At 38.5% G+C, this 24,656-nt stretch overlaps 1 protein-coding gene across 4 annotated transcripts in view; it reads right to left on the bottom strand.

The window, feature by feature from the left end:
* Positions 1–24,656, bottom strand: part of strn (striatin) — a 33,341-nt gene that overhangs the window by 5,704 nt on the left and 2,981 nt on the right. For 2 of the 4 annotated variants that reach the window (XM_023327769.1, XM_023327770.1), the window contains exons 2-9: positions 12,857–12,960; positions 10,919–10,992; positions 8,034–8,112; positions 5,648–5,812; positions 3,501–3,630; positions 3,243–3,411; positions 2,160–2,270; positions 24–167 (exon numbers count right to left, since the gene is read on the bottom strand). In XM_023327769.1, the coding sequence (XP_023183537.1) occupies positions 24–167; positions 2,160–2,270; positions 3,243–3,411; positions 3,501–3,630; positions 5,648–5,812; positions 8,034–8,112; positions 10,919–10,992; positions 12,857–12,960 (976 nt within the window). The remainder of the gene's footprint in view (positions 1–23; positions 168–2,159; positions 2,271–3,242; positions 3,412–3,500; positions 3,631–5,647; positions 5,813–8,033; positions 8,113–10,918; positions 10,993–12,856; positions 12,961–24,656) is intronic. The other 2 variants (XM_023327771.1, XM_023327772.1) reach the window with 1 other exon arrangement.

Raw genomic sequence — 24,656 nt, 5'->3', positions numbered from 1 at the left:
GCGTTTTGTATTTAGTGAGTCACCTTCTTCTGTCCTGTTCCCCTCGTGTTCGCTGAAGCGCGGCACGTTGGGCCGGGACTGCGGGGTCGGCTGAGGCTGCATGTGAGACAGGTCCTCTGTGTCTCTCAGGTTAGCCAGCATGTCTTGCAGCTTAGAACGGTTGGGCCCTGTTAACGAGTTAGGTTCAACGTTCAAACAACCGACATGTTTGGATGGAGTGGAAGAAGAAAAAAAAAATAACAACCAGAAAGCGGTGGGTATATGCTGAAGCAACAGAGAAAAAATTAATATAGAAGGAAGCACTGAAAAAAGAAAAATCAGTAAAAACAGTGGATGATGGGAGGCCAGTAGTAGAGTCCTGCAAAGGTAGAGAAGAAGTTGAGGCGCATTTATCTTTAACGGTGAACTGTGGAGAGCAACAGTCATTGGCTTGAAGGTAAAACAAATTTTGGTCTTTATATATTTATTTTTAAGTTACATCACATTAAACTTGAAATAAATTCTAAAAACAACAATTAGGAGGACATTTTCCCCTTCAGATTCTTCAAACAGAACTATTTTATCTCCAATTTGGAGAAATGTGCTGTGAACCCTCCCACCCCCCCCAAAAAAAGAGCAGTGCTTTGAATTTATTGTTATTCTCTGATCCACAAACAGTGAAAAATACCAATGATTATTTCAGTAATCAATTATTCTATTGAATAGTTAAATAAGAAGTGGCACATTCTGCAGATTTTAACCACTGAAGCATTTTTGTACATCAGAAATACATTAAAATATGCACATAAACAAATAATAAATTCCTTTTTAAATAATAAACATTTTATTGCCTAAAATGCAATAACATATTTTCATTTAGTGTATGCAGCTAAAAAATATCTTGATGTGAAAAATGTAGGCCTTTCTGTGCAACTTGACATCAAGAGCTAATATGGCTAAACTGCTGAAAAACAAAAGGTGCTTATAATGGGGAAAAAATGTTTATTATTATTTTTTCACAGTAGTTGAACCTGGTGAATTTAAAACTATGCCACTTGAGGTCTGAGTAGAACATATTAAAAGACAAATCAGGTTTCTTTTTAATTTTATTTATTTTACTTTAAATGCAAAATGTATATTCTTTTTAGAGTTTTGGCTTAATTGCTGCTCTGAATGTTATTCTTTCAGCAAATTGACTTTTGGATTCTGTACACTTCTTGAAGAAATTTTTGTGTGAACTTTTACATCTATTATCTATTTAGCTTCATGCACCTGCTGGAAATGAGACTTAATGACTTAACTCATGAAATCCAACTACATGTCCCAACAAGCCTTTAAAAATAAATCTTAGTTTAGTAAAAGGCAGCCTTGTGCTTGTCAGTCAGTGGTCTTTGATATTTTAACTCCACTTTCAGCTAGAAAGTCTCTCCACATGAACACCAAAGTGATAAAGCACCAAAAGAGTGAAGAAAAATCTTAGGATTTCTGTTAGATCATAACAGGAGAAATGAAAGCGAAAAAAGTTTGAGAAAAAAAAAGGAGTTGAAGTACGTTGTTGATCTCATGATCAATCAAAGAAGGAAAAGTCTGCATGGAACATGTAAGAGCTCTCAGTTGGTAAACAAGATTTAAGTGAGTTTTTAATCTGAGAGCAATCTTATTACTCAGCTAAGTCACTTCTCAAAAAAGCTTCTATTGGCTGTTAATCTATATCAGCAGCTATATTATTTGCTACTGGAGTATCAACATGGCAGGTGGACAAGGACATCAATGAAGATCATTATGTTGTTATGGCTACAAAGACAGAGAAACAGATGTCTACAGAGATGGCTAAAAGCCCAGAAAGGAGACGGAATGCTTTACTGACACAAAGTGTTACTTAGTTGCTAACATTTAACAAAGACGAGATGATAGTGTGAAGATGAAATGAAGGGAAACAAACAAATGCAACAGACAAGACATGCATCAAGCATTACACTTCATATGGGAGGGGATTTAATGGCATTTGCAAGCACTAACTGGAAAACAAAGAACAGAGAGAGACAAAGGAAGGAGCGGCTAGAGGAGGAGATGAAAAAAGATGCTCTCTTTTGATCGGAGGCATTTTGATCGAGCTCAGAAAAGTCAGGCTCTGCAGAGAGAAGAGACTGAAGGAGGCAGCAATGTCTATCGGCACTTACTCTTCACCCCCTTTTTCCCCTTGCGCTCCTTTTTGTACTGCTCCTTGAGTTTGTTTATCACTCCCGGGTCCACATCCCAGGCCTCAGAAACGGGACCCTGCTCGTCCTTGTCTACACAGGGGAACAAAAACCAGACCGAGAGGCTGTTGAGGAGCTGCATGGCCGACGAGAGGCTGAGCTGCAGATGCAGGCCTCTCTCAGGAACCAGAGGTTTTACTGAGTTGGTGGGTTTTAAACAACTAGACTAATAGGATTCTCCAGATTCTCCTCATATTTTTTTCTTTACTAGAATTGTGTTCTGTTAAGAACTACTGTTGGGTGAAGAATTAATCGAATTCAGGAACAGTCAGATTTTTAAGCATTAAAAAAGATTTTTTTTCACATAGTTCTTTCCTAACGTATTGAATTTGTTTGCATTTTGTCACGTTACAACCAGAAACTTTCATGTAATTTAATGGGCATTTATGTCACAGAACAAAACACATTAGTGCACAACTCATGTGGAAATAAAATCATTTTCAGTTTATTTTTGTAAGTAGAAACATGAAACTTTTTGAAGGTTATTATAATACAGTTCACAATTACTAGATTAAAAAATTAATTGATCATTATTTCAATAATTGAGTCATCACGATTAATCTGATTAATCATTTCAGACCTATGTAATTGTAAAGAAAAATGTTTGAAAGACATTAATTATGCATTACTTTTGCTGGTTTATCATATAAAATCCCAATAAACCACACTGAAGTTTATGGTTGTAACAAGAAAAAAAAATATTTTTTAGGTTGCGAATACTTTTGCGAGCTACTACGTATTTTTTTTAAGGCTGATATTGATCTGGGTGGAAACGAGTGAAAGACACAGAGTGGGCTGGCTATGGGAACACAGTGGAAGACAAACTGTGGGTTAAACAGAGGCAGTCATGGTTCATGACCACAGCGTGATTTATGAATGAAGACTCCAGAAACATCACCAAACTGTTAGAAACATTTTAAGATAACTGCATCAAACAATAAGTGATGTGTTCTCATCAGTTTTTCATGTTGTTGACTCTGACCGTTTCTGATGTCTCAGACTCACCCCAGTCAGTGCCGTCTCCGGTCCCCCGGGACTCTGATGACGTGTCCATCTCGTCAGGATTCGACAGGAAGTCGAAGTCCTTCAGGGCCTCCTTTGTGTCGGGATCCTCACTGGTGTCCATACTGGCTGGAGATGATGACGACGACGATGAGGGCTTTTTTCGCACAATCTGAGGAAGAGTTTAGTTTCTTTACTCTCCATGAACATCCTGGACCAAGCTAAACTGTTTTGACGTAACAAGGTAGACAGGTTCCTTACAGTCCTGGATTCCACATTAGTCCTGTCTTTCCCGTCGCTGTCTTCCTCCTCATCTTCATCACTGAAGTCTGCATTCTCGATGAATTTGAAGGCCTCCAGCACAGCGCTTGTGTCAGAAAGCTCAGCTTTTCTGCACAGACAAAAATACTTTTATCAAAACAGTTCCCAAAACACATAGCGCTCATGGATTTGATTTACACGACCCCAGGGCTTTTTATTTATACCAACACATCAACATGGCCGAGCAATAAATGAATCAGAGTTTCATTTATCGATTTAGTCTCTACAATAACAAGCACGACGGATTTTATGCTTAAAATTAAAAAAAAAAACATGTTTCCATGTTTTGAAAATGGTGCTAGTCAAACGGAAAAGTCCAAGTTAGAAAAACCTGAGTTATAACGATGGGGAAGCTTGAACCTTGATATCTGTACTCTATAACATTCTATGATAACGCAAGGACAAAATTAATCAGAATGTCAAAATCTAATTTTCAAACTTTTTCCTTTAGCAGCTATCAGGATCTAATTTTTAAAATCAGAACCTTACGTAAAAATATATAAATAAAAATAGTAATAATGACAACCAGGATTTCTTTGTGTTTAAAACTTCTAAAAATCTTTAAGAATTAAATGTAATACCTTCATGAATCATAAAGACAGTGGTGTCCAAACACATGGGCCAAAACAAACCCACATGTACAAAAAAAAACTATTTCAAGAAACATATATAAATAATCAAAGCCTGCAGTATTTTAATTAAATATATAAGGTTATCAGATGTTATTAGTAGGGCAGAGATGTGTGTATCATTGTGAATCTGATGCAAAGAAATTTTGCTCATTTCTCTTTTTGCAAATTGTTTTTAGTTCAATTTAAAAAAATTGACACATTTTTGTGTTTTCTCACAATAAGAGCAAGATTTGGGTCACGCCTTCTTTAAAAATGCCTGCTGTGTTTAGCTAAGTTCAATAAATTCACTAAAAGCAGATCTGGAAGAACAAACATCTTCTGTGTTTAAGTGGATGCATAGATATAATTATTCTTACTAAGAAATGAAAGAAAATGCAAGTCTGTTTATTAAAGACAAATACATTGTGTTTAAAACATTTTATCCTTAAAGGACATTTATCACTTTTTATTTTTCTCTGATTGCAAATAAAGACTCCATCTGATTCAACCATCTGAGCTGGTGAGCCATATTTATATCATTTGGTTTTATCCTGATATTTTGATATTATTTTGACAAATATTGCCCCAGCATGGTGGAGCTGATAGTGGATAAAGTAACAGCATCATTCTGATTTAAGTTTGCAAAACAAACCGTATATGCCATGATCTGTTGAAATACTAAATAATAACTAACAAGAAACATCCAGTTATGCTATTTCAACAAGACAGTCAAAGTAATGAACCTCTTGGCAGTTTGGCATTTCTGTTGTCTGTCAATTATTATTAAGACAATCATCAGCTACATCTTTATTTAACCTTTATTAAAAAATGCAGGACAGATTAAGAACAACTTCTTATTTACAATTGTTGCTTAGTGCGAGGAAGGAGCTGATAGAGCAGGCAAGATTTAAATAACAAACTAATATAAACATTATACCATGTATTCATGTTAACAAGGACAATTAGAAAGACATTACTAAATAATCAAAATAAATATAGAGTCACTAATCCAGCCCCAACTGGGAACGTCAGGCGGTACGAAGAGCAAAACACTGATTATCTGGAAGATGTTGGCGACATAAACCGCAGAGATCAAAGTTTCCTGAGATGTTTTGTAACATGTTGGATCACATAAAAATAAACTGAAAGAAAAGCATGAAAGACATGGGGGGATACTTCTTGGAAAGACCTGTTCTAAACTAAATGTTTGCAGCTTGGAGCAAATAATGAAACTGAAACAATACAGCAGAATAAAGTGCATTTGCAGCTCCGCAGCGAGGAGCTAATCATCTGTCTGCAGCCAATTGGATGGGACAGTCCAGCTCTGCTCTGTCCCAGAACAAACAGATCTATAGATAGGCTAAAGTGTTTGTTTATCTAGATGTGTCTAAGGATCAATTCTGCACTCAGATTCCTTAAAACTGATTATCTCACAGCATGTCCTCAACAGATGCAGGATTACTGTCATATACTCACCCTCTGGTCCCCTTTGGTGTCGAGTTCGGCCCGTTGACCGAAGGCTCCGTGCTCATCCGTTCTCCAGTCTTGCCGGCTCCATCGCCGGCGAGACCCAGCAGGGCTCGGACCCTCTGTGACTTTACATCCAAGATGGTGTCTGTGTAACCCACCTCCTGCAGGTACCTGCAAACAAGGTAGAAAGGGAGTTTAGAAAACAGAGGAAATAAGCAACCCCAGAAAAAAACGGAACTCTTTTCTTCATCTGCAGCCCACAGTAAAATTTACTCTGGCCTCCAGCCTGAAACGGTGCCTCCTTGCAGATAGATGGCACTGCTGTGAGGGCTCTTCCTGCTGCAGTGCTCATTAGAAACAGTGACCACCACACTGCCAACCCCTCTTTATAGTGCAGAACACATTTATTGCCCCTCCTGGTAATTTCTGATTGGTCATCCATGACTTTTTGATTAATTAGGGTATAAAGACTTGTGTCTCTTTAGTCATTGCCATGAGTGCTGGGGGATGACACCTAATTACAGCAACTCATCTCCATGTACGATAAAGAGGATGGTTAAAGGGTCAGTGTTATGCATTTCCCAGGCACGTGGATCCATTTTATAGCGCAATAAAGTAACTATGTGGCCTACAGTTGTTATAAAAATGCTATTTATATCAAAGGCCTGAAATTGGCGTCAGTCTTAAGACGTTCCTCAGCTGTGTTGGGTCATCAAGGAGATTAAAGGATTTCTCAAACAGGCATGAAAGAATCAAAGTAAAAATCAAGGTATGTTTTTGATAAATAAACTAATGTTGAGGAACATACCTTGTTCTTCATCAAGGCATGTTGATTTACATCATTTGAGCTTTACATGATGTAAAGCTAAAAAAAAACCCCCAAAAAAACTCTTAACCAAAATAGAGAAATGACCATTTAAGGCTTTTAAAATTTTTTACCAGGATGTCAAAACAATTTATTGTGTAAAGAGCTCTGACCAATCCCTATGATTTTGTATGATTTCAACTTCAAATCATACAAAGTTCCTGTATAATAAGTTGGTCTTTATATTTGAGCCACTTTTCCAGCTTAAAGACATTAAAGCTGCAGACTGTAACTTAAAAAAATTATTCCAACATATTTGTTAAAAATGTCACTCTGTTGTGACAGCATAGTATGTGACACATAATCTGTGAAAAAAAATTAGCTCCAGTGCTCCCAGTTCTAACTGCAGAAATAAACCAGTCAGTCAGAAACAACCAATCAGAGCCAAGAGGAGGGTCTTGGCACTGTCAATCATGCCTGTGTACACACCACTCATAGCTCCCCCCTCACTCTCTACCATGCTACAGCATCATCCAGACAATTGAGCTTGTTGTTGATGCTAAGGCTAGTTAGCATGGCCACCAATGACAGCAGATAAACAGCTTTCCTGTAACGGTAAGTCGTTTCTTCGCCATTAGCACTTTTAGCAGCGACTACACGAGGTCAGGGAGGAGGTGGAGGTCTGTCAGGACATGGTGACAGTTTTAATAAATTTGTAAAATGTTACATACTGTTGCTTTAAATTAAATATTTTTTGTACCTGAGTTTACTAAAAAGATGTGAAAAACATGTTACTCCTCATAGTCTGTTCATCTCTCAGCGGTTTAGTTCATGCTGTCAGTTCTCTTGCAGCAAAACAAGCTTCTCATCAAATATTACACCAACCCCGCAGCGAAGGAGGATAAGCCCTCACAATCTGAGTGAGTGAGTGACTAATAGAAAGGGAATGGAGGGGTAAGAGGGCAGGGTGTTTTGGCACATTATTGATCCGTCGCTTCACACAGACTGCTGAGTAAAATGGCTCCTTTCATCAGCCGGCATGTTGGGGCAGATGAGGAGCAAAGCTGCAGGGATGATGTCAAAACTCACAGACTTTATAGAGCAATGTAATAACCACCCTCTAAACCAGGGGTGGGCACTCCTGGTCCTCGAGGGCCGGTGTCCTGTAACTCTTAGATGTCTCCCTGGTCCAACACACCTGAATCCAACAGCTGAATCACCTCCTAAGTGCAGTCAAGTTCTCCAGAGTCCTGTTAACGACCTCATTATTTGACTCAGGTGTGTTGAAGTAGAGATGCATCTAAAAGTTGCAGGACACCGGCCCTCGAGGACCAGGAGTGCCCACCCCTGCTCTAAACAAACAGGGAACATCTAAAGAAAACACAGATTTAGTGATGACTGCAGTTGTCCATGTGAGGGCGCTGTTCACCATCGTTTTCCTTCTGTTTGGCCACAGCTGGCCCAGCAACAAATGTCACAAAACCTGCTTGCCTGAAAAGAGCGGCTTCTTAGCCCCGTAATCTCAGGCTTTTCATTTCATTTAAACACATTCGGTTTGTTTTGGGCTGGAAGAGCTTGTGTACGTACTGTCTGAGGAGCTGCCGGCCATGTTTCCAGGACAGCTGATTGTTAAGTGATCCAGAAGAATCGTTCTCGTTGGCCTCATCTGAAGGAGAGAAGAGAGGCACAAATCAGAGCTTCACAAACAACAAAGACGAACAAGCCTCTGACATTATTTCCACTCGGCAAACAGCGAGAGCATTCCTGCATCGCTGCACTCTGGAGACGACACACATTCTTTACCAACTTTATAAAACCAAATGTCAAATCCAGTTGAACAGGAAACATTTTTCTCTTCAATCTGTAAAAGCTGGGACTCCAAACCCTAACATCGTTTCAAATTTACATAATCGAAAATATTTTTATCCCAACACATGAACTGTTGTGTGACAAAGGCAGCAGAAACCGTTGAAACAGCTTGAAGTAAAACAAAGCATCTGACATCTTGTAATGTCAAAACTCAGATGACTAATCTGTGCTCCACTCGATTACCATGAAACACTAGAAAGACGAGTGATGTCAGTAGCAACGAAACACAAGCTTTGTCTTCATCAAGAAGGAAATGCTGGTGCAAATAAAAGATGGTCAGCCCTCGAGCGAGGAGCAAATAATCATAAATAACACAGACTGTCTTGCAAAAGCATACTAACACCTGATCTCCACATATTGTCTTGTTAGAACCATAAACTCTAAAGTGTGTTCTTTACTTCTATCAAGACGCCCTGAGTCAATACTTTGCAGAACCACCTTTAGTCTACTGCAGGTTCGAACATCTGGAAACGGACATTTTTGCCCAACCTCCTGTGCAAAACTAGAGTTTAGTCAAATTGCATTTTATTACAAAACTGTGCAGTTTAAAAACTTTTATACAGAAGCACTTTTCAAAACCTGAAAACACCTAATTGACATTCAAGCATTTTGAAAGACTCTAAGCACCTGTAAGAACCCTGTATTTTCTAAACCATTTAACTATCTCTGGCTGTATGTTTAGGATCACTCTCCTGCTGGAAGGCAAACCTCGGGCCCAGTCTCGAGTCTTTATTGGTTTCTGACAAAGCAAGTTCTTCTGCAAGTTTTCTGTGTTGTGGCAAATGGTGAAGCACTTTTTATTGCTTTCTTCATTTGTGGATTTCTGCAGTTTTATCTCTGAGTTACCTGGTGTGTTTTTTGTCTTCATCGAGGTTGACCAAGTCCAATCCTCAAAAGGTACTATCCTGTAAACACCTGAGTCCCCTTATTAACACATTATTCATCTCTGCAGAGGCCGGTTAATGAGCTATTTGATTCAGCTGTGTTGGAGATGGGATACATCTAAACGTTGCAGGATATTAGGACTTCCGGTCTTCTTGTTCTCTACAAACCTCTTGGGACTTTACTGAACAGCTGCACCTACACTAAAATTAAATTAGATGAAGGTGGAGTTTATTTCTGAAGGTATTTTGGATTTTCGGTAGCAATATAAGAGTAAATGCAGCTGACAAATATTCTAATCTTTAACCTTTGCAAAGCCACATATTATTGCCCTTAAACTACGTATTATGCTTCATTTTGTTGTTCTATCACATAAAATCCCAAGAAAATAATTGTAGTTTATGAGATTCATATTGTAGTATGGCTGTGCCATATGAATTAAAATTAAACTCTGATGTTTTTATGCCAAACTCAATTAGGTTTTTTTCTTAGAAAAAACAATACAAATGACAGAAAATATCTAAAAGAAACTGGCTTTTATTTAAATAACTGCTTCTGTGAGTTGACCTGAAATCAAAGTCGAAATAAATACACGCGGTGGACACGCTTGTGGGAAGAAAAAAAAAAGGTAGTTCTTGGGTGGCCTAACATCACTCTGAACTATGGAAACCCAAGGAGCGTAATGGTGAAAAAAAAATCCCAATCTTCCAAAAAAAATTAATCTTCCAAAACAGAAATTTTTATTCTACATTGTAGAAGATGACCTGAGAGCAAGTGTTGAGAGGCAGGCGGAGGTGAAGACGTCTCAAAAACTGTGTCAGAATTAACGCAGAGGGTGATGGGCTGGCAGACGAGCCACCAAACCAGTAACGCCTCCCAGCTCTCTCTCTTTTCTCCCCCTCTTTCATCCAACACCTCTCTTCTTCACCTTCTCCAAATCATCAACACTTCAAGGGTTCTGGGCTTTGAACATTCCTCATGAATAGAGATGAGCAGAGAAGAGAGGAAGCATCGCTATCCTGGCTGATGGTTTGAACACGAGGAGCCGATAAAACCAGAATAAAATAAGAAGTAGGTGTTGTGCTCATAGTGATCTATTGTTCATCAACTAAAAATATACCATGTATCAGTATTCATTTTGTTTATTACACCTATTGTTTCAGTTCAATTACAGTACAGAAAATAAATAATTTTAAGCTCTAAAAATAATGTCCTCAATACTCCACAAATAATCCACAAAGCAAACTGTGAACCCTTTCATGAAAGCTGTTTTCTACTTATAAATGTTGTAAAATTGCCGACAGCTCGATGGATTAAAGAATAACAAAGACAAGCTTCCAGTGGAGTGCTTTCGATTTTTCTCAGATATAATCATTTCAGTGCTTGGAGCAAAAACAAAGTGTAGAAAAAAGGAATAACTAAATAGTTGAAAAGCTGCATAGTGTCAGAGGTGAGTAAAATCTGAAAAGTTTAATTCAGGTGAGCAAATCTTTTGCAATTTGTCGTGACTGCTTGAAACTCTCATTTCTCAGGCATTTTTTTTCTCTTCTACATCTGCAACAATTGCTCTTTCGTAATTCCAAGGTTAAGTACGCTGTGAAGCAATGCACCAAAACGAACAAGATCCAACATGAATGCAGCCTTTTACATGTGCCAATGCTGTCATCCCAGGTATGTATGAGCTCAGCAAACACAGTGATTTCGAGGTTCTGTCGACTTACCAGAGTCGTAGCTTGGAGGTTTCATGTCGCCCTGATTTAGCTCCGTCCCGTATTTTAATTTGTGGTACTTTGCTCTGAAAGCAGAAAAAAAGCAAAGGGTAAAAACTTGGGACTGGTAATAAAATCAGGAAAATATTAATAATCGTCTGTACTTTGAACCCTGTTTTCTGTTACTTGATAAATCTGATGAATAATTATTAAACTATGTCTCATAATATATTTACTTCAACGCTTCTTTGGCATCTACATAGTTTAAAAGCAAACAGACATTTCTGCAAATGTTATTTTGCTGGAGTCAGTTTTCAAGTTTATACAGCACGACAAACACAGCTATATTATATCATCAGCAGGAAGTGTTACGTTTTTCCCAGCTGAGGTCGACTGACAACGGAAGAAAACATTTTAGCTTAGGAGCCCCCTCCATCCAGCACTGTGACGATCCAGAGGAAGCGACCTCATTAAAATTAAAGCCATTTCAAACAGGGCACATCCCACACTCAAAAAAGCCATTTCTGAAATTGCTTTCAAGACACCCTCGGAGACGTGACCTGTTGCTTAGCAACCAGGAGAAGTGGTAGTATTTCTGGGTTAAGGGTTCCTCCTGAGGGAAGGCCTGCAGTCATCTCACTGAGGCTAAGTAGATAAAAATAGGCTGTTAACAGACGGAGGACGATTGTACGCTGAACAACCCATGACGACGTGCCTCGGAGCCAAACATTAACTAAAACTGGAGCTGACTCGGGGGAATGACGGGGCAAAAAAAGCCATCCTGAAACTCAGTTGACACAGTTGTGTTGAGGATTTTATTTGTTTAATCTCCCTGCTGCAAGATCTCACAAAAACACATGAGGTAAAGTAAATACATTACATTTACTCCCTACTCCAGGTTTGGAGTTTGATACTGCCTTATCTGACATGCCTGGCTACGCCTGCGTCAGCAACGCTTTGCATTCGTAGGATTCCTCATGAAGGATGTCATTTACAGTCTCAGACCTCTAACATCACCCACAAAGAAGTCATGAACATCCTATGTAGTTGAGTGAGGGAGGAGTTAAGACTGGAGAGAAAAACACGGCCTTAAATCACACTCTTTCAAAAAGTAACTGTAATGTTGATGCAGTCACTCTGTCTGAATTATTTTAGTAGCCAAGAACTCATATTTGAAGTACAAGTTCTCCCCATCTTTTTTTCTGTTTGTCTGTCGAACACCCCACCTGTACTCAATGTTTTTGTTCTGATTTCTACAATCAATCTAACATGTTGACTTCATGTCAGGTGTGTCAGAGAGATCTCCCTGATTGGCTGTTCTGTACAGTGAATTTGAAAACAACAACATCAGTATGTCAAACCAGGGCTTCACCATTTCAGGACAACATGCAGTATGTTATAAGGTTGGTGAAAGCCTCAATAATGACCCAAACTGCAACAAATAAACAAACACCCAGGTACAGCCAAGCCTGAAATTATTCATATCACTGGCATATTTAGGTTTGAAATAATCTTTTAATTTGACAAAACATTTATTTATTTATTTTTTTTTAAACCAGTAGAATTGTAAAAAAGAAGCCTAACAGATTTACCTTCACAAGTGGAACTTTACAGTTTTTGCTATAACATTCCACAATATTTGCAACAACAACAAAAAAAACTGGATGTCAATTATGATTTCTACTTTGATTATTGAGATGGTATAAATCTTTTTCACTACTTTCTATACAAATATAATGGATGAATAAAGTCACTCACATGCAGCCTTCACTCCTTGTAGCGGGGATGCACTGCTACAGGAGTTGTGGTCTCAGAAGCAGATACTGATTTGTTGACTAATGGCCTAGTATCTCTTTACAGATTTCTTTGATGGTGATAGTGGGTTATTTAAAGAACACACAAGCACCGCAGCTGAAGCAGACTAGCTCAGATATTTAATGGTTCACTCACCTCTCTTGCTTCAGTGCGTACTCCAGCATTTTGATCCTCCGAACGAGGTCTTTCTTTAGGTTCTCCTGGCCTTTCCTCTCCCCCTGCAGGAAGGCGATCTGCGCCTGAAAACACAAAATAAAAAGATTGTCAACTTACACTACAGCACTAAAATATTTCCAGTGGATATTTTCTAATAATAGAAGCAAGTTTTTGCACTTTAATTAAGAGTCAGCTTCATTAAAAGCCTTTACTAAAAAGAAAACCTTCATCAGGGAACATCTAAAAAACACCCTCTTGTGTCAAGATTGAAATAGAATAGTCTCAGATAAAAATGTGTGGCATGATGGGAAATAAAAAGCCTATCAGTGCTATTCTATTTAAATCTACCTCCTCACACCCTCCCACACACCAGTCGTCCCTCTCCCTCCTCAAATCCCCGTCTCTCTTCAGTAAGAGGCAGCAGCTGTCGGCGAACTCAGTCTGAGTCAGCATTACATTACATTACCGGGTACCACACACACTTGGACACACAGAAGCATGGTCACTTAGATCGATAGTGGGGCGAGCTCCAAAGCACAGTCCAGCACTCTTCACACAAGCTGCTGCAGAAAGCTACCAAAAAGCAGAATCACAGGGATTTTAAAAATTACCATCATAAATCACTAGAAGGTTTGCATGTCAGCAAATGGAGAGAATAATGCATTATGTCTAATATGCATCCAATTTCACTTTGATACAATGATTTTTTTTACTCTCATTCTTATTTTTTTACTTCCTATCCTAGTCTGTGTCAAAAATATAAAAGCCTAATAAATCAATAACAATGTTTTATATACAGTTTTTTTTGGCTAAATATATAGTGTAATTATATTCCTTGAACTTTCCTCTATTTTGTGATATTACAACTTCAAACGTCATTGTATTTTACTGACCAGACCAACAAAAGGAAGGGGGATATCTATGGATTACACTTTTATACACTCCCCTTTACAATGCTGCTCCTAAATAAAATCTTGTGCAACTAACTTTCTTCAGAAGTCACGTAATTACAAAGCAGTGTCCACTTGAGACAATTGAAGTCATTTTCCTAAAAAAGTCATCTGCAGGTTGCATGAAGTCAAATTTAAGACTTTTTAAATGCCACCTTTTTAATTTTACAGAAAAATCTATGAATAAAGGAGATGGTTGGGGAAACTTGCTGCAATGGACCTTTCCAAGCTCCGCCCACAACCGACCTAGAAAATCCCACGTGGTCGCAAGTCTCACAAACAAAGCCTCGCTGCGCCTTGTTTCTATGTAAACATGGCGTATTCCTCTTTGACTGATTCTCTGCAGTGTATTTCTGACTCGATTAGTGCATCATTTCTACCAGATTTTCACAATTTATCAGCTACTACAATGGACAGAGGAACTAAGAAGTTCATGTCATCTTTTTTGGATGAGATCAAGGTGTTTGAGCCACGCGATGCCTCCAACATTGTGCACGTCACTTTCGCTTTCGCTCGATGAGGAAAACGGCAGATCCACACACCCTCTACAATATAGCTGTGGACAAGATCACTGATGCCTATTGTTCTTGCAAGGCTGGGTAAGTCGGGCATTCGTCGTTTTGTTGGTTACTTTTGAAATCAGTGGGTGATTCCTGTGGTTTGTTGGCAAATGTTTAGAGTGTGCCTAGGCCTGATACACTGTACTTGGTGCTAGAGTGGCTAACACGAGTAACAGTTTAGTCCAAAGCCTTTTCTGCTAAAATAAAATCTTTAGTGTATGTCAGATACAGTACACATTGCACATTGATCTGTTTAGCTAACGTAAGACTGTGTAGCAGACAGGCTTCAAGGTGTAGAAGCCTTGAAGCCACAAGGTGTAGCAATGTTCTGCTGATCTTAAGACGTTTCTCAGCTCCTGAGTCACATTAATAGCTCTGCAGAATCTGTTGGCATGCTGAGAAAGTAATTAACTAATTTGAATCAGCTGCATTGGAGAAAGCACACATCTGGACATAATTGAGTGAAATATGTTTCTAGAAAGCATTGACTTGGATACCAGGAAATATATTTATAATGTGAGCTTAAGATTTTTGTTAGTGGGGAGAAAAAGATGCACAATTTTCCTCCAGGGAAAATCCCCAAAATACATATTCACGTTTGAGGTTGTAAGGTGTAAAGATTTAAGGATACGAGAACTATTTTTAGGAAATTTTAGATTTTAAGAAGTAAAAAAACATACAAAAATATCAGTTAACATGCAAAACTGATCATGCATTATTGAGCCAAAAAGCTGCCAAAGAAAAAAAGAAGAGCGTATGCTGTTGTTCTCCATCAAAATCCTTCCTTTAAAATCCATCTGACAAGATCACCAACAAGCACATTGAGACAAGCTTCTGTCTAACGTCAACATGAGAATCAAACTTTGTCTAAAGGGAGAATAAACAGACAAATTTCCTTCAGCTTGCTTCAAAACGCAGAAGGTGCCAGCATGAGTAGGCTGCATCACACTTTCACAGCACTCACAAGTAACAGTTGCCGCCTGCAGAAATGAGTCACGGCAGCTCAGTCTGCCTCCAACGACTATGGGCATCTTCACAACACCGTCACAATTCAGTGAACAGGACTGCCCTCAGAACAACCTTCCTGAAACAGCTCCAGTTCAACCGGGATTATTATAACTGCTGGCACTCAGTTTGACAGAGTAAACAGTGGAGTATTTGGCACCGATCACATGCAGAGAGGCAGAGTGGATCTTTCACCACTTCACCCACCACATTTCTACAACCTGAAGTTCTTTATTCAATCCAGTTTATGAGGATTTACTCTGGGTTTATTATAATGTGGTTCAAATAAGCAGCATTAAAAACCTAATACAACCTCTTACCAACCAATGCCAACATAAAAAGAGCTTAAATCAGATAAATGTCATCAAGAGGCACCGGTTATATTTATTAAGTCAGATACAATGGTTGAAAGGATGTTAAATAAAGTCAGGGGTTTGATTGCGTTGTTACATCACCTTTAAAAAGTGAGGGAAGGGAACAATAAGGCAATAGGAAACTAGGCTTGAACAGATCAAACTGTTCCACTCCATGGAAATTTCTCACTGTTTTAATTGGACTTTGAGAGTCCCTGCAAATAAATCACTCTGACTAAAAAGGCTGAAATCCAATTATCAGAGGGAGGAGAGTTTCTGAAAGATCAAAGTGGTCCTAACAGCAACCTCATTAGGATAATTGTTGGGTTATTTTTTTGTTTTACAAACCTGGGATGTTAATTTATTTTTTTGTGCCTTCTTGGTTGTATTTGAGTAAAAACCCAGCTGAAAATAACCAAATATCTGTCCATGTTAGGTTCAAAGATATTTCATTCAGCAAGCCATTAACGTTTGAAAGTGTAGGCCACACTGCATCATTACATTATTGTACTCCTGTTTTCTACACAGTTGGTACTGGGTTGGAAATTCTGATTTTGTATCATCATAAAAGTAGTAAAACAAAACACCAAACAAAAACAAAGAACCATAACTGCAGCAGAAAACCACTCAGATTTCTGACTTTCCTCTCAAAAACATGGAGCCAGGCAAACTAAAATATAACCTCTGACATTTACTGTAACAAATGCTATGAAATTATAGCATAGATATATCAAGGTAATTAGCATGTGATATTGCTGAATATTTTGTATGTTATCTTTTATTTTTCTTCATTCTCAATGAGCTTCAGCATGTAGCTCACAAATATCTACAGAAATGGAGACCAAGAGCAGCATATTACAGGTAGTCACTTCATAAATTAATGGAAAATTACGTAACTTTGCTTTGATTCAATATTTGTCAGTCATTTGTAATAGTAACAGTGATGAATCCCTGTTATATTTTGTAGGAGCTCTACACCAAATCAGAACCATTCAATCTTTTATCAGTGGACATGTTTCTGCGGTATTAGTTGATGTTAGACACCTTACTGTTACAATTAGAATGGAGCATTTATTAGGGCCATTGTAAGGAAAAGAAAAACAAATGTAATTTTATTTTTTTTTTGGAGTAAATTTCCCTCCCAAAAAATTTTGAAATTTCTACATTAATTTTACATAGATATAAGAATAAACCTGTCTTAAATTAGCAAGAAATTAGCATGACCAAAGGCAAAACCTTGTGGTCTGTGAGATGTTATGATATGGAAAGTGCTCCTTACACTTTGGAAAATATCCAGCTGTGCATCTGAATAATTGAACACATAAAACTTAGAAAACGTCTGATGTTTTTGTCTCAAATGTCCAAGTTTATGTCAGAATATCTCGTTTTTAGTTTAAATCATATACATTTTCCTTCTTGACTTAAATATGTGACTTTTTGACATCAGACACTGACATTTTTTCTTGTGAAAATAATCTTTTCTTTTCTTTTTTTTTTTTTTTTACAGAAATTGACTATTCCTATTTTATTTATTTTATCCACAACACTTCTTGGTGCATGTAGCAGTAACCTTAACCTCTCATCTTGAGAAATTGCCGGAGTGACTGGAGTTTTCTTCAGCTCTGTGAAGCACAGAGTAATCCAAATACTGATGTGCACTGTTAGTTGAAGGCGTTTTCAACAAGAGCAATTAGATCACAATTTGGTTTTAAACTGTAGGTTTCCTCCTGTGGCACCGTGATATTTATACAGGTTATCCTGCATCGAGAATCTCATCTCCTGCTCGCGCCGCAGTCGACTCGCCTGTGACATCATTCCAAACCAATGAGCTCCAGCTTTTAAAGGCAAATGTAACACAGCATAAACCCAGGAAGTAATTTTCCAGGCAACCAAACAACTTGCTATAAACCTCACACCCAGCTTCTTCTGTCATAATGTGCACAGAGACAAGTCTGAAATCAAAGGTAGGAAAAACAAAACAATGAAACATTTTATCGATATGAGCCAGGTCTTTATCAAAACTACACATAAGAAAGCTTTTTTAGCTGTAGATGAAATTGAGTGTGCATCGATGGAGACGGCGAGCTGACCGTCCACTTCCTCGTCCACATGAAGCGCTGGACCGGGAACCATTTGGCGTACTGCCGTGTCAGAGATAAAGAAGAAGAGTGTGGGTCTGTGAGTCTCTGGCTTGGTTTCTCGCTTCTATCAAACATTAACCTCGGGAAGAATGTAATGAGTCAACTCTGGACATAAAGAGACACAGGAAGCATTTAATTCCCTGCCTCACACTGACTGCATTATTGCTCTGCTGGATAAGGGCCCCTCTGATGCATTGACCCAGCGCTACTCTGGGAGGAAAAGCAGCCAGAAGAAACAGATTTAGTGCAAAGTAGCAAAATTATGAATATTTTTTTTTTACTATAATAAAACCTTTTAAAGAAAAAGCTGCCTGTTGCTAGAAACTTATGTTTCTCTTCTGAGTTTAGCCATTTATTTAATGCAACTGGAAGACAAGAAACAAGAACAAGAACTAAGAATGTAAATGCTAAGTTTATATAAAACCACTAATTCAAAGTCCGAAATTTCCCCAACAACCAGATATATCCGGCATCATCCAGACGTCTGCTCCGACACAATGAGTCCATTTAATCTGGACAGAGTGCTTCCTTCATTCAGAAAAGAAAGTTCACAACTGTGGGAAATCCACACAAACAAAATGGTCACACATGCTGGCCCCCACTGGCCGCAAACTGGGAGAAGGAAAGGAGGGTGTTGGTGCAAATCCCATATTTACAATGCAAACGAAGCGCCGTTCAGTTACCGCCGCTTTACGCTCACAGAGGACCAAGCAACACGATGACTGACCTGATAACCAGCCAAGTGCATTCCACGCATGCCTTTAAACTAGTAGCAGCAGAGAGAAGAAAGCTGCAAAACAAGGCGAGGCAGGAGACTGCTGTGATCTGGTTACAGTCATGTTCTTTTCTCTTATAACTTCAAATTACAACCATACAGTCATGGCCAAAGAGTAGAATGAATCTGAGAAAATGAAATGGTGGATGTGTGTTTCAGCGTGTTCCCAGTGAACCTGACTGGAGGGTTTTTCTTTCTATTACAAGGAAGGGCGTGATATTTTTTTTTTCTATGCTGACAGACTGGATATGAGCAGCCTTCCTGGTTCTCATCTGATGTGACATCTGCAAATGAGGAAAAATCCAGCAGATAGGAGGTTCTGAGCTTAAACATTAACATTTTGCAATGAGAGATCATGGAACTTTACATTAAAAGACTTTTAACTCAGATTTGTAACTGTTAATAGTGAAAAGTCTTCACAAGCATTTTGAATATTTTTGTGTTTAAGTCTCAACCACTAGATGCTTTTAATATCCAAAAGGAAGATCCCACTGCTCCAAATACATAGAAAGCTCTTGTGTTTTTATGCATGTTTTTTTTTATTATCCAGTACAGTTTTACACATTTTTAATATTAGAATATACTGAATGACAAGCATCATCATCATGGTCACAATTTCATTGGTTGCAAAACTGCAAAAACCTCCTTGGATGCAATAGTTGGTAGAATGCTATAATTCTGGGTGCTTGGATCCTTAGTAAATCAATACAGTGTTTGTTCAGTTAAGATGCTAACGCTCAAGGAGTGGTGGGAATATTGAGTAATAGTAAAGAAAGAAAACAAAGTGTAGGCTAATCATACTAGATTTTATTTTTCTAAAGTCACATCACCCTATTTTTATCTATTGTGTGCCCACAGTGCCCACCACAGCCCTGTGGTGGGCACTGGTACATTGGTACATCTGTAGTAGGGATGCACACATTTGAAAATTTTGGATGATATCTGCATCCAGTGATAATTTTGCTGCAGCAACTCTCTCATGCATAAACCCAAAATAACCTAAGTATGCATTAATAAATCCAGTGGGAAAAAAGTCTCAGCACTACTACAGATGCTAATATCTACAATCTTCATTATTTTTGTACTTGGGGGGGAAATAGACAACAATGTACCAAGCAGAATTAAACTCTGGAACTGGACGTAGATATTTGGACCTTATATAACAGCTATCAATAAGTTTAACTTATAATAATTATTTTTAAATATGGATAAAGTGTAAAAAAAAAAAGTGCACGTTTCTGTAGTTATTTTTATGGAATAGTTGTCATAAACTTCTACAGCAGATTGACACCAAAAGTACCAGTAATATTTTACTTATTTTTGTCATCAGGTTAGAAACGTTTCCAGTTTAATTTTTTTTACTTTTTTTTTTTTTTACATAATTTGCCACAAATATAAGCAATCCAGAGCAAAACATGTAATTCCTCCTTTTGTCAAGTTTGATGTTTTCATTATTTTTATACTTGAAATTTTAAACTAAATGGTGGTTCTTCAAAGATAACAAATTTCCTCTTATATAGTAACATTTATCTAAAATTTGGTTTTTTTGTTGAAAAGTTTGTGTAATAATTGCGTCTTTAACAAGTTTAATGTAGTTGAACAAAGGGTAAAAATGGCTCTTTACTTTGAAGTGATGGCAGACCATTTTCTTTTTAATGCTCCACAAAAAAAAAATCCAGAAAAAGATTAATTTTACAGAAGAAATTTGGAGTTGCGTTCCACAGAAAAATATTTGAAACGGGAAATACTGAACCAGGCAGAGGTCCACTATGTAATAACATTTAAATAAATTACATGCAAGACTTAAGCATGTTATAATTTGGTCTGGGACTCATTATTTTTGTCATTTAGGCATATTCTGGAATCACTTAGTTTAATCCAGTGTTCAAAGTATATCTCCCACAAAATAGATTACAGGGCAAGATGCCTTCAAATGCTGAAATTCGATCCTGCTCACGTCCACAAGTAATGGATTTCAGACAGACAGGCTGACACGGTGAGCTGCTCTCACTCGGGTTTTGATTTCTTCTCAGCAATCCAGAACACTGAAAACGAACCAGACAAAATCCTTAGACAGAAACAGCTCAGAACTGCGTCGTTCTGCCTTCCACAAACAGATTTCCACTCATTCAATCATGGATTTTCTTTTCACTCAAAGTTCATTTTGCTCCTGAGCGCGTTTCCTCACTGTGTGTGCAAGTAAAGGCGTGATGTAAGAGCTTTCAGGGCAACAAAAAATTATGCAACCCACCTGCGGGCAAAGAGAAACATACGACTGATTTTTTTTATAAATACCCAGCATGATTCAACCCAAGGTATACAGCAGCTTCTACAGAAACTGATGAGACCCTAAACTAGAAGATAAGCCAAGATGATTTAGTACAAATTAAAGAGCAATTAAAATATATTTTGGCTTATAAATGAAGATAGCTCAGAGTAGCATCTTATGTTTTAACAATATTCACTTTCATACAAAAATATAAACATATGCATGCCAAAGATGCTGCTGGTTCTAACAAACTTCTTCAAAAATGTTTTTGTACATGCATTTAAACTTGTGCAGCCATCTTTAAAAAGAAATCACAATGAGTACCAACCTAAACCGACTGGTACATTATTGTGAAACTTTTAAAAGAAAATTAATGAAAAATTCATTATTTCCTGAAAAAAAAGGGAAAACATTAAATCAAAAATAGATCTAGGACGACTATTTTAGCTTACAAGCGCATCAGCTTAAAACCGGAGTGGGCAGGCGAGTCACTGGCATGCCCGCGTAACCAGATGAAGGCTGTTAAGTGTGAATGGAGGAAGGAGAGGGGAATTAACGAGCTGACAGCGAGGCATCTCGGCAGCAGAGTGAAACGGCTCTAGTGTCAGTTCTGGTGCAAAGCTCGGAAGAAGATGCTTTAGTTAGCAACACAGCTCCCAGAGGGCCATCGTACAAGAAAACCCCTTTAAAAACTACTCACTATCGTCCCCGGAGTATTTTAGATCAGCTGGAGTAACTTCTTATCTGAGGACAAGGATATAGTGACAAACCAGCACTTCCACCATGCTATTTTTAAATCAGGAAACGAGAGCCTTTTTTAAGCTTTGCCAGGCAGTAGGTGCATGCTATAGAGCAAAAAATAACCCGCAGAGTGCGGGTGGACACGGTATCAACCGAGGAATGAAGGTGACTCCCTCCTCTACCATTCTGAATGCCACAGTGTGCATATGTGCATGGTTTGATGCACGCAATTGAACCACTGGGATAATTATGCTTCAGGCTTTGCTATTTGTAAAAAGTAAATACAACTATGATGGGAAAGAGCTCCATGCAGCTTTCTGCAGAGCTAAGAGGGAGAATCAAACTGCAAAGGACAAATCCACACCTCGCACTCTGAGTCACCTTCAACCTTCTCTTGGTGTCTGATTATGGGCGCCTCGAGCAAGGAGATACCCCCATGGAGCAAAGGGTTTCCCCAAAGCTAAAAGAACTGAGGAGGTACACTGGATGGATGGCCTTCACTGGACGTAATCTGACCCAAGGCTGGAAAAGATCTTGGGACTAATCAGTAAAACAGCAAATGCTGAATTTTCATTGCACTGTTTTGTTGTACTGTGTTAGGATTTTATTGAAAATCCCGATTTTTGATTTTTAAGTCACAACAATTATTCATAATGATTTCTGCTTCAATCTATAACTGTGCAAACGATCCTCATGATAATGCATCCTAGCTGTGCTAAGAACTAAAACGAGACACTAATGACAGTTTAAGATGTGAAGTTCTACATTTAAAAAGAAAATCCAGTTTTAAAGTAACTGCTTTTTTGGCAACAGCAAGACTGGGGAAAGAACACATTGAATGTCGTTCTTGTAACTTCTTCAAAACAGGTCAAAGCTTACAAAACCCAGAGAGAAGAAAGAGGCCACAAATCTCTGATTGCTGCATCTCCAATTTAATTAGAGATGCAGCTAGTAACAGCTGCATCTCTACTGCTCTACTGCTATACTGTACGGTTGTAGTAGAGCAGTAGAGATGCAGCAATCAAATGTTAATTTCCAAGGTTTGAACATTAACAGAGCTGTAACAACAGAGGGAGCTTTTGTTTCGACCGAGTTGTTGTTTCCCTTCTTTATCCCCTTAAGGAGCAAAGAAACTTGACCACACACCACCAACAGATTCGATTCAAGGCGTCCCTCTTCCGCTGGGCCGACGTTGGTTTGTCTGTCTTATCCAGGCCTCTGAACTGGATTATCTCCATTAAATATGTCAATATGGTGTCTAATTTTTGCAAGTAGTGTAGCTAGACCAATGTTAATCAAGAATCAATTGAAATAAGGTATGCTGTAGGTGCAGGTGTGCATGTTCCACCTAAAACATGCAGGGCAGTGAGCCTCAAGGACCAGGCACCATCAGAACCACTGATTATGCTTATTTATACAAGAAAAAAAACAATTCAGTATCAGAGAAAACAATAATATTCAGCAAAGTTTTTTATTTTGATCACAAGGACAAAGTTGCAACTACAAGTTACAGCTCTTGCCTGTGAGCTGATAGGAAAAGATCCCACCTATGGAGTTTAATCATGAATGAGTTACTGAGAAATGGCAAGGCGACAGGTTTCTGTGCCCTCCCTGGTAAAGAGGAGTGCCCCCCCCCCCCCCCCCCCCCCCGCAGCTCCAGTTAACAGGCTGGTTGAGCAACATTTCTACAAGCGAGCTGCTTTGAGACACCTTTAGCTGTTTGACAATACAAGCACTAATTTTAAAAGAAAAGCAGCTTTTAACAAGCACAACACATCAGCTCAGACTCTAACGTAGCAAAGTAGGAGGGCATCGGATGTGGCTGCAGGAAGTAGTGAGCAAAAAAAACAAAAAAAAAAACTACAATGCTGCTTGGCATCGTCCATTACGGTGTCCAATGCAGCCATCCATTATTCATCACTAAATGTTAATCCACCAACGTCTTCTATACAGACGTGCAGTATATGTAAGCATTCCTCAAGGGCAGCCCGAGGTTACTGCCCATAAGGAAGCTTTACCGTCTTCATTGCTCCTGCTCTACGGTTGTGAGGAAGTGCTAAATAAAGATAGGAAATGGTGACTAAGACCAATTTCCATAATAGACAAAAGACGTGTCCCTTCTGGGATCAGTAGGAGAGTTAGAGGGATTACAGAGCAATAATGAGAAAGCCAACCGCTGGTAACGGTCTACAGTCAGTCAATTACGGTCAGGGTTTAGTGCGACAAAAGCAAGAATTTAAACTGAGCGCGCCCCATTTTGCCGCCACAAACAAACTACCCGCAAAGCCGCGTAGCAGCCTTCCCCAAGCCGTGCCGCTGCTGCAGCGACTGCTCTGCTGATAAGCTCATTTCATGACAGCAGACAGGAAGCAGAGTTACAGCAGCCAGCCTGAAAGTGCTGCATGAGGCTGAGTCAAAACGTGGCATACGTCATCAACGTACAAACAATGCAGTGTCTCCCTCGCTGCCGGGTGATGTGTTCTGTCGTCTGGGATCCAGAAAAGGCACAATTACAACTGGGTCAAAAGTCGAAAGAAAAAACAAAAGAGAAATCAAGGTTTTAAATAATATATTGGAATAAAGCTAAACCCTGACAAAGGATGCCACGGTTCTCAAATTGCGGGACAGGTTCCACCATTAGCACGAAAGCTGATGAAGTGGTGTTGAGAAGAATGTTGGTGCTAATTATCTGTAACGCCATTAATCTTAGTGAGAACTAACAGGGGAAAAAAAGACAAGAGATAACCTGTCTCATTAAATATGTTTTTAATAATCTGTATGAATTAATTTCTATGCTCTGTTGTTATGAAGCGCTTTGTAATTTTTAGCTGTTAAAGGTTCTGTATGAACATGATATATTATATAGATTGTTTTTGCTTCATCAGGAAGAAACTCCAGAGTTTCCCCAACTTCATTTTCATTTTCTAGACATTTCTTTTTTTTTTAGGCTATGATTGACACCATTAGTGCAAAGCATTTTCTTTG

This window comes from Xiphophorus maculatus, chromosome 22 (genome assembly GCF_002775205.1).
Source record: "Xiphophorus maculatus strain JP 163 A chromosome 22, X_maculatus-5.0-male, whole genome shotgun sequence".
Classification (NCBI taxonomy): domain Eukaryota; kingdom Metazoa; phylum Chordata; class Actinopteri; order Cyprinodontiformes; family Poeciliidae; genus Xiphophorus; species Xiphophorus maculatus.
The sequence above is the reverse complement of the archived record's forward strand: the minus strand, read 5'-3'. Positions and strand labels throughout refer to the sequence as shown.